Source organism: Solanum stenotomum, chromosome 5 (genome assembly GCF_019186545.1).
Source record: "Solanum stenotomum isolate F172 chromosome 5, ASM1918654v1, whole genome shotgun sequence".
NCBI classification, from domain to species: Eukaryota; Viridiplantae; Streptophyta; class Magnoliopsida; order Solanales; family Solanaceae; genus Solanum; species Solanum stenotomum.
The window spans coordinates 20,551,981-20,563,186 of NC_064286.1; the positions used below are offsets into that span (position 1 = coordinate 20,551,981).

An 11,206-nucleotide genomic window follows, 5' to 3' on the forward strand; every position below is an offset into this window, starting at 1 on the left:
AATACCATGCCTGCTGATCTACGGTCATAACCTACGGACCGTTAATGGACCTACGGTCCGTAGATCACCTCCGTGGATGCCCTTTTTCTACATTTCCTTCAGCTGTCTCTAAACTTCCGCGCCTGAACACCTTTCCTGCAAAACATGATAAAAACACATAAAAAACAATATAAAAAGGCCCTAGACACACACAATTTGTAAGTGAAATGTATTAGAAATACCGTAAACTCACGGTATATCATGTTACAGATAATGACTCGATTTAATTCATTTGACAGGCAAATCTTGAAATAGTTTGGTTGAATTAAAGTCTTAGATTGATTTTAGTGTATTACATGTTGGGGTTTGATAAATTCCACATGATTTGTGATAGTTGATTAAATGGTTTTCATTACCTATGATTTAGCTTACCCATTGATATTAAACTCAATTTAGAAATTAGTAATGTCCAAGTTGCAACATTATAGCCCATACTAGTTCACTTCTAAAAGTCTCCAATTACTTGTGATAAACCCATATTTTAAGATTTATAATTGTAAACTTCTTGTGATAAACTAAGCGTTCAGATCTTATGTTCGAATTGCTACTCAACCCCCCCCCCCCCCCCCTTTCCTACTTCACTTACATGCATAAATTATATCAATGTATGAATTTCTAGTAAGATAAAATATATTCTAAGGTGAATTGTATTTATTCATCCCTGTGGGATTGACCCCAACTCTTCGCTCGGTTATATATTGCAAATGATCGTCTAGGCATTGAATTTACATGTGTAGTTAAACGTTATCAATGGTGTTCATGATATGTAAAAGGATTACGACAAAGTCCCAAAAGAGGTTTTATGCAGATGTTTAGAGGCTAGATGTGTATATGTGGCATACTCTAAGGGTGATCAATGATATGTATGAGGGGTGTCAAGACTCGGATAAGGATTTTGGGAAGAGACTCGGAGCGCTTATTAGTTTTCATGGGGTTGCATTGGGAATCAAATGTTAGACCATTTTTATTTACTTTAATGATGGATGCCATGACATATGTTATTTGTGGATGACATAACTCTTATTGACGAGACTCTTGATGAAGTAAATGTGAAGTTGGAGGTTTGGAGGCAAACCTTGAGGCAAAAGGGTTCAAGTATCTTGAATCTATTATCAAAGTAAACTAGGGTGATTAACAAGGATGTCACTCACCATATTGGTGTTGAATAGATGAAATAGAGGCTCACATCTAGAGTCTTGAGTGATAGGAAGGTGCCACCAAAACTGAATTTTACTCCATGGTAGTTAGACCAACTATGTATTATAAGGTGAAGTGTTGACTAGTAAAAAACTCTCACTTGAAAAACGCTCTTGTATCACTGACCCCATTCTTTTATCCAAATCTAGTGTAACTAGAGAACAATCGAAAAGATTCTGGCAATATATGAGAATGATTCATCACCATCTTCACGTATTAAAACAAGAATGTCTCAATCAAGTCATCGAGTGACATAAAACAACATATTTAAAATTAATATCTCTCTCGACTCTCGCAATGGATGATTGTTGTTCTCTTGAAGCTAAAATTATTGATACTGCCTTTTCCACATAAAAGAGGAATCTTGTGTTCCAACAAAAGCGAAGTGATGTGGGTTATTCAAGAATCAAAGTCGATTTGTTTTATAAAAAGAAGATATCAATGAACTTCTATGACATAGTTTCATGGAATTCGACTGACTGTTTTGATCGTGGAATATCATTGAAAAAAACGATTTGCTGATATTTCTAGTTCAGAAAAGGAAAATTGTTGAAATAAGGAAGTTGCGATAAATGTATGGACTTACTAGGAGAAATATGACTAGGAATGAGGACATGAGAGACAATGTGAGAGTGGCTACAATGGAGGACAAGATACAAAACACGAGGTTGAGATGGTTACTTTTAATCATCTAACCCAAATTGGTTCTTAACTATATTTGTAAAAAAAACTATAAAAAATCATGGAAAAAACATTTCAAAAAAGAAAAAGAAAAAAAAGGCTATTTGTGCAAATGGACCATATCCAGGTGTAGGGTCGGAATGACAGCAATAGAATTACATAGCCCCCAGGCCCAGGTAAGCAAAGATCGGAGAGGGTATTATAGAATAGAGAATCGAGAGCTAGAGTAATTGTGAAAGACAAGTAAGGAAATGATGGGGGACAGTGGCAACGTGCCAAGATTTATGTATTTTGCGGTGCCGTTGATGGTTCTGTGTTTATTGCACAAGGGTGAAGCAATATGGTTGAGTCTGCCGCCGACCGGTACCAAGTGTGTTTCCGAAGAACTCCATAACAACGTCGTCGTTTTGGCCGATTATGTTGTCATCTCCGACGATCATGTTCACCCCACCCCCACCATTTCCGCTAGGGTATGATGACTTTTACTACTTTTGTTCTTAAATCTTATTTCCTATGCCTTGATCCATCACAGAGATGGATCCGAGGTTTTTACGCTGTCATGGTGGATATACATATATTCTGAAATTGACCTAGATGTAAATAGTTATGGAATCCTCAATTGGTTATTTGAGATGAATGAATATTTTAGATATGCTAAGCTTCAGGATTATAGGCTTATTATTAGTAAGCTGGAAGAAATATCTTGTTCCTTTTTCAACTGCTACCACTAGAATGAACTGGAAAAATAGTGTCTGCTGAACGATATGTTAAAACTTTCGAGCTTGAGTTTCTTATATTTGTTAGAATTTGTAAATGAATTTTGAGCAGATTTAAGTTATAGGCTATTGCCCAGTTATATTCTGGATATTGTATGAGAGTCAAGGTGCCAGCAAGATGTCTTTTTGTTGATTTTTAACTTTTGGACCTAGTATACCAAGCCAATTTTAGCTTGGTTGAAGTCTACAGATGATTATCTAATCAATATGATTGGTTTATTTTCCTTGCGAGCTGACATATCCATCTGATGATTTATTCATTATTGTAGACAAGTCTAGTTTCACATAATGATTTATCTCTCTTTTTTCTTTTTAGTAATGCTGATTTTGCATAGACTTGTATTTAGAATTTTTTTTTTTTTGAAACTGTGGGAGCTTGAGATTCAATGGTCTAAACCGGTATGAGCTTAATTTTACACTTCATATTGTTTGGTTAAGAGTGACGATAAAGCTTTGTTTTCTCATTTTATGAATTCATTTGTGCTCTAGGCAAATTTATTCATGAAGTACATTGTCTCTCTCTCTTTTCCCCCCTTCATTTTCCTCATGAACCAGCTAGCTCTTGGTGTGAAGTGTTAGGTTCCACATTTCTGATGCAATGCAAAAGCATAAGGCCGACATTTCCCCCTTTTTCTTTATGAATGAAGAATTGCCACCTGGTACCACTATCGTTCTTTTCTTCAATTCCTCAGCAGTAAGAATGCTCTTCATGGGAACTGAGTGCGTACACACAACGAAGGAAAAAGGTGCAAAACGGAAATTCTTGTGGGCACTGTAGTAGCAAAATATCAGTAGCTGAAAATTCCTTTTACTCCTTTATAAAAAAGGCTTCGGCTTTTGTGATTGACACAGCTGAGAATTACCTGTGCGTTCTACAAATCAAAGAATCATTCTGCACAAAACACCCCTTCTGACTGTAGAGTAGGATTAGAAGCTGTTTAATGTTCTCCAACCTCCAAATTGTTAAGGCTCTCCAGAGTTGAATATCCTTGTAAACGGAGTCCCTCTACATCAAACCAATTGCTAACTGCCTCATGTTTTTGTATAGGTTTATTTATCCCCTCTAAATTCCCCTGATTCATTTCTGAACTTTGTCAGCTCCCTGACTCTTGATTAACAATGTAAAGGAGAACTGACCTTTTGCAACTAAGCTTTTGTAACTATTATGCATCTACTTGATGCCTGCATTAGAACTAATTACTTCATCAAAAAAAAAAAAAACTTCTTGTGCTCATATTTAGTTGTCTGTATAATAGGATTTCAGTACTAAAAGGGTTATATATTCCTACCTGATTCAACTTGAGAAAATGGTGATATTTTACTATAATTGTGGAAATTTGAACCTGAACAACAAAATATGCACATGTAGTCGAATATCTAAACACATTTAAATTTTAGTCTCTAGCGACTAATAGTCTGGCGGAAATATAAATTTTCTGATGTTGGAGAAATAAAGTGTGGCTCAGGGTGCTTGAAGACAAAGGATTAATAATTTGTTAGATATCAAGCCTCAAATGAATGAGATTAGATGGAAGTATGGTTCCTAAATACAAACTATTCAGATATTGAGTCTCAGTATTTTAGGAGAATGGCATAATATATGAAGATGTAACATGCAACATTTAGTTGCAATGATGGAAATGAAGAAATGTTATGTGATAAGATACCTAACAAAGTTAAAAGGAAGTCTATAAAATGGCTGTGAGACCAGCAAGGTCATATTGGACTGCATGTTAGGCTTCTAAAGGTCAACATATTCCTAACATGAATGTTATAAATATGCGGATGTAGATTTGTGTCATAGAAGATTTGAGTAATCTGGCAAGATTTAAATAGTCACATCTAAAAGAGTGTGCAAGAATTATACATGGAGGATAAAATAAGAGGAGGTCTTTATATTACTCTATATGCAACAATCCATAGGTGCAACGTGAGTGAAGGTGTTGAAAGGGATGATGTAGAATGGGTTAGAAAGTCGTGTCAAATGACATACATTCTCAATCAATCTTGATTTAGTTTATAACAGAATAATGAAAGAAATAATCCAATTAAATGATATCAATTAGTTGGGAATAAGGCCTGATTGTTGTTCTTTTGATAAAGTAATAATTATATTGATAATGTCTGGGCACAAAATTACCCATATACAAGAAGTACACCGAAAAATAGACAAAACCTAATGAAAGATACCACCCAATCTTCCATACATAAAGATTCTCATGGGTGCACAAACGCTACATCTTCTCTTCCACCTATCACAATTATAATTGAGCATGAGATCCTTTATAGTGTCTATCACCACCCAAGTCATTCCAAACCAACACAAAAATTCTCACCATAACCTCTAGGCTACCGGACAATGAAGGAGTAGACAGTCAACATCTTCACTTGAGCCCTTATACATGAAGTATCAACTAATGCAAGTAACCTTTCTCTTAGATTCTCGACCATCAATATCACTCCTCTTGAAGCTAGCCAAGTGAAATCACATTTGTGCACCCAAAGGGTAGCGGCTGTGGATTTCCCTTGTCATAAAAAAAAATCACATTTTTTCTCTATATCTTAGGTGTCCAAAGCAAACTATGTGGACATGTGACCTCCTCCCTAATAGTGTTATCGAAAGCAAAAAGCGCAAAAGCTCTAAGGTCCATTGGGGCCTTAAGCGCAAATAAAGCACGGGTTTTAATAAATAAAGGTGCAAAGGGAGAAAAAAATACAAATGTATATGTTAAGTCCAAGAGTAATAATATATAACCTTGAATGACAAATATATGAACAAAGAAATTGAAAAATAATTACGATAAGGTGAAATATCAATTGTTTAGTGTTGCCTCTTCATAAGAGGTTCGTTGGCAAGGAAAAGTATGCCTTAGAACCTTGATGACAACACTGAAGTGCACATTAAACGAGGCAAAGCGCTCAACACACTTTGAGCCTCGCATCAGAGAGCTTCTCATACAATGATTAATAACTAACAATACCACACTATTCACTGGTCCCTCCTCTATACATCATGGTTATCCTCCCGAGTTCCTTTATTGTGAAACAACTCTATTAGATTTTGGAATTCTGCCACTTTCTAGTCATGAAAGTTTGTAATAAACCTCAATCCAAACACTTCTCCATCTTGTATCATCCGGACACGTTGGACTGTCATCTCCTTTTTGCATGACATTCTAAATTTGTTTGGAAATGCACGTCTTAATGTATTGTCCTCACCCCACCTTTGCTCCCAAAGTTTAATCTTCTCCCATCCCCCTTACTTGAAAGACACAAAACAATGTACTTTCCATCCCTTCAAAATATTCCTCCACAACCAGCATCTATAAGGCATACTAATATTTTCAGTCCTCCAAGCTCCTTCCAAGACCTCATATTTTTCCACTATCATCTCCCTCCACGAAGCATATTCCAAAATCTCCATTACCATTTAGCTAATAATGTCGTATTGAAAGCCTTGAAGTCTTTAGCCCAAGGCCACCCCAATACATAGAAGTTGTAACAGTCTCCCAAGTCCCACCACACCAAGTGAAGCTTCCTTGCCCCGTTTGCCGAATCCAATTGGAAGTTTCTTTGAAATCTTCTCAGTTCTTCTGTAACACTGACTGGAGCCAGACATGAAGTATGTGTGAATGCTCAATAGTGTACTCTTAATAAGCACTTTGTTTCCTCCTTTGGATAAATATCTTTTCATCTAACTTACAATCCTTTTCTCAACCCTCTGAAGTACCAAATTCCTATGTTGTTTGGACTCTTAAAAAATTGCGATATTTTTGAAGAATCTGACACTGGTGCGGCATCAGTTTTGGAGAGTCCGAGCAATATAGCCAAATTTCGTGCAGCTCGGTCTTTATTTAAAGCACCTAATGGAGAACCAAGGTATGTTGTGGGGAGAGTTCCAACCTTACAATTCAAAACGTGTGCATGAATCTCAATATCCTCCACATCTCCAACTTGTATGATCTCACCCTTTCTAATGTTGATCTTAGGGTCTGACACCACCTGAAACCATGTTTAATACATAGACCAAGTATTCCAATTAATTGATGAGACCTATAAAAATCACAGAAAACTAAAGTGTCATCTGCGAACAATAAATGTGAAACCCGACCGGAGTTTACCAAGTCCCCAGCTACTGCTTTGGGGAGAAAAGTTCCGTTTATATAGACAGTACCGAGAGAGCTACAGTTCTTTCCTACCCATCCTTGTATATTTGCAAATAGTGACGTCTAATGTTGAGGTTAGTTGAAACTTCATGATGGCAAGTTGGTAAATAACATTTTCAGTCCTTTGCAATATGGTGACACCAAAACCATTATGTTCTGCAGTAATAAAGTTGATAGATGGTTATGTTGGAATGCTTTTTGTCCCCACTACTTTTTGCCATATATTTGGAAGTACAGCTTTAAATGCTACATTGTGATAATCGAGAAATTCCTTAGAGTCGACTTGGCGCACAGTTCGAAACTAGAGTCATTGGATTGGAGGGTGCAGGTGATGCCTTGTTGCTTGTAGTTAGCCTTGTCTGCTTAGTGCAGAAGTGCGTAAAGTAGGCTCCTTCGTTGGTTGATAAAGATCTTGTAGTAGCTGAAGGTTGTTCTCTTGCTATATCGTTATAAAAGTTTGATGCATACATTCTTTTCTGGATAATGATCCCGCAGCCTCTATACCCTTCTCCACATAAATACCAGGTTTTTTATTTGAGGCGAGGTACGAACTCCTGGCATGCACCTAACCCACACATCACTCTATCACTAGACCAAATCCCTAGGGGCAGCTTCGAAGGCATTTTAGAGTATTTTCAATTTGCTCGGTGTAATTTGTGTTACTGTTGAAATTCTATCATGTGTTTATTCTGCTTTACATCCATATCTGCATATCTACATTGCAGGATTAGTATAAATCTAGAAATATAGAATAAAAAGCTGTACATTGTATCTTTTTATGTAGTTATTGTTCACACAGTTTGTTAACAACTAAAGAAAAAACTCATGCGCACAAGCTCTTGAAAGTAGAGTAGGGTTCTGGAATTCCAAGTAGTTTCAGGTGGTATTGATATTTATGTAACTAATACTGAAGACCTTTCATGTAAAGAAATTACTTTTGGCGAGCCACTAAATTTAAGGCAGTGTGTGTTTCCCGTCTTTTGTCCCTTAATTCTCAGGGTTTGCCATGTTACAGAGATAGGCAGTTTGCTTGTATATTGGTTTATATGGATAGATTTATGTCAACTGTTCAGACAGGCTTAGCTGACTGCTTCGTTGCAATACCGAAAATCATGTCTTGTGTGTTATTTTGCAGGTCACCTCGCCATATGGAAACACTCTTCATCATAAGGAGAACATAACACACAGTCAGTTTGCCTTCACAACTACAGAGGCTGGCAACTACCTAGCATGTTTTTGGGCTGATAATCCAGGAGGTGGGAGTCTCAGTGTAAACATTGACTGGAAAAATGGAATTGCTGCCAAGGATTGGGAATCAGTTGCCAGAAAAGAGAAGATAGAGGTGAGAAATTGAATAGTTCAAATGAGTACAGACATATGTTATCTTGGATCCAACCTCATAGAGAGTAGTAGTCACTGCGAGAGCAAGACTACAAATTACTAAAATCTTTATCCATCCCATACTTTGAGATAAATAAATGACTTTGATACATGTTGCTTGTTGGTAGCATAAAATGTCCTACGTCCAACAAAATGGATTATAATGAACAGGTCATCTAGTGAGGCAACACCTATTTGAGTTGATGATAATCTTGGAATTAATCGAGAATATATGAAATTGAAAAGAATAGTAAAGATTGTTCTAGATCTTCTCTTGCATTTCTTGTGATTCTATGTTTTGAATGGCATACCCTGTGGATATGTTGATCATGACAGATAGAAAGTTGCAATTACTTATGAAGCATTTACTATGGTGGTCTTTGGTCTTGAGTTTTATTGTCGCTACTTTGTTTGCCGAACTCCTTTAGGTGTTTAAAGTTGGTAACGATAAACATTTGGGTATTTGAGGGTTTAATCCTAATTTTAGCGGATAAGAGACAATAATTAGTATAAGATTAATTACCTCCTTTAACTTAAATAGAAACCGAAGATATCAAGTTAAGGTACCCAAGGGTGTGGCCTAATGGTCAATGAAGTGGTGAGAACTATAAGGTATCATATTCAAAGGACAAAAAGCACTAGGTGGTTTCTTCTCGTCTGTCCTAACCTTGGTGGATAGAGTTATGTGGTACCTCTTTCTATGGGAAGTGGCAAGTATCTTGTGAAATTAGTCGAGGTGCGCTCAAGCTAAGTCCGGACACCATAGTTATATTTAAAAAAAGATATCAAGTCAAAACTTAATCTTACCTCTTAAAGAATTGTTTGTAAGATAAATTCCAAGTCAACACCCACAAATGTGTAAAGAAAAGAAACCTCTCAAATAATATTCATAATATTTTTATTCAAACTAAAAATAACAAAATTTACCCTTATATGTATAGGGGAATCCTATCCCAAATATGATGTGCTTCGAATCCTATTTTAATGGAAATAATAAATATTAAATCCTAATAAGGAAACTTTGAAACTAGGAAACCAGGTCAAAAATAATGTCACTTACCATAAAGATATGATATCTAGGCCTAACTCAACCCCAAAAGCTAGCTCATGAGGGGAGGATTGCCCAAGTCCATATAAGCAAACCACTAGTCCATTCCCCAACCATTGTGGCACTCTTACCCACTCCAACACCCCCCTTCACGTCCAGGCCCGAGTGGAGCGTGGACCGGGAGCCAAACGGGGATGGACCTGGCTCTCATGAATATGACACTTGAGCCTAACTCAACCGCAAAAGCTAGCTCATGAGGGGAGGATTGCCCAAGTCCATATAAGCAAACCGGTAGTCTATTCTCCAACCAATGTGAGACTTTACCCACTCTAACGCTTACGAAATGAGGAATAGTTTCCAAACTACTTACTATAACACAAGCCTAAAGTTGCATATTTCAGCCCCTTTGAACATGAGATTTCAGCCTTGTTTTGGGCATGAACTTCAGCCTTTTGGGCTTTGATTTCTTCAGCAACTTTGGGTATGCGAATCAGGTTCACTTTGGCTCCTTTGGGCCTCCATGTGGCAGGTCCTTGAGCTCTCCTTTGGGGCCCTATCTTACTCTTAAGGCTTGGACTTGAAACATGAAATATGTGTAGCACTTAGCCAATTCTTCTCCACAATTCTTGGACTCATTCTTGGGATTTCTTCCACGATAAGTATCTTCTTTATTTCCCGTTAAAACCTGTCAATCTCACATGAAGGTATGCCACCGTGGATGCTATCACGCCTCTTCTTGTGGTGGAAGACAAAATAATCACCTTATGACTTAATTCAAGAAAACCATCTATGGAAAATACTTGCAAGTTTTTGTTGAAATTGGTATATGTTTGGCATACTGTAATGGATATTCCTGCCTATGTATTTGTACACTGGGAAAGGATCATATATGGTTCTTTTGTTTTTTTTTGCTCTTATAAGTTGATATCCAGATGTATTCTCAAAGCTCTATGAATTTTTCACACTTTCTACATATGGTAGGGTGTTGAGCTTGAGCTGAGAAAGCTTGAAGGAGCTGTGGAGGCCATTCATGAAAATTTGATTTACCTGAAGACCAGGTATGTATTAGGTTATGGAGGCAACAACTTTTATTTGTTTGCATTTGTTCTTCATCTCTCAGCTCTTTTTGCCCCTTCAGGGAATCAGAGATGCGGTCAGTGAGTGAAACAACAAATGCACGTGTAGCTTGGTTCAGTATCATGTCTTTGGGAGTCTGCATTTTGGCATCAGTTCTGCAAATATTGTACTTGAAGCAATATTTCCAAAAGAAAAAGCTAATTTAGGCCATCTTTAGGTGAAACTTTTTTCCGGGATAGCAGAAAGAACCTTAGACTACCATCTTTTCACTCTTTCTTAGCAGTGTATTATTTTTGGTTATATTAGTGGATCCAGCTTTTATGGTGTCATACGACGAAGATAAGATTTAATGTCCAGCTTTTTGTGTATACAAGGACTCAGAGATAATGCAACATAACTTGGAGCCATTTGCTTTTCTTATTGTGCATTGTTAATTAGTTGACAATGGTGTTGTACATTCTCTGAAGCATCTGCTTAGTGAAGCAGCAGCATTAATTTATCTCCCTGAAGCCTACTGAGCAATTTGATATGATTGATCTTGGAAATAATTTCTCACCAAGAAACAAACATTGCCACAACTCTACATGGTGGTCCATGGTTCATTCTAAATTACTTTCTTTTGGTTCGTAAATGAGAACCCAGATTTGTGGCGTCTAGTACTCAACTATCATACTCGACAATCTGGATTCGTTTACTGGATCTACCATCAAAATTCCACGACCATGAAATACTGACTCGAGTGGGCAACATCTTTGGAAAGCTACTCAAAATTGATACATGTACTTCCTCCACCACTAGAGGTAAATATGCATGCATTTGTATCAAGGTAGTGGCGGAATCAG

At 37.0% G+C, this 11,206-nt stretch overlaps 1 protein-coding gene across 1 annotated transcript; it reads left to right on the forward strand.

Annotated features, from left to right (window-relative positions):
• Positions 1 to 2,085: 2,085 nt before the first annotated feature.
• On the forward strand, positions 2,086 to 10,780 carry LOC125864909 (transmembrane emp24 domain-containing protein p24delta3-like). The gene is made up of 4 exons (XM_049545019.1): positions 2,086 to 2,387; positions 7,995 to 8,201; positions 10,269 to 10,345; positions 10,426 to 10,780. Exons 1-4 carry the CDS (start codon positions 2,169 to 2,171, stop codon positions 10,568 to 10,570), a joined length of 648 nt encoding a protein of 215 aa, XP_049400976.1. The 5' UTR covers positions 2,086 to 2,168; the 3' UTR covers positions 10,571 to 10,780.
• Positions 10,781 to 11,206: the final 426 nt, after the last annotated feature.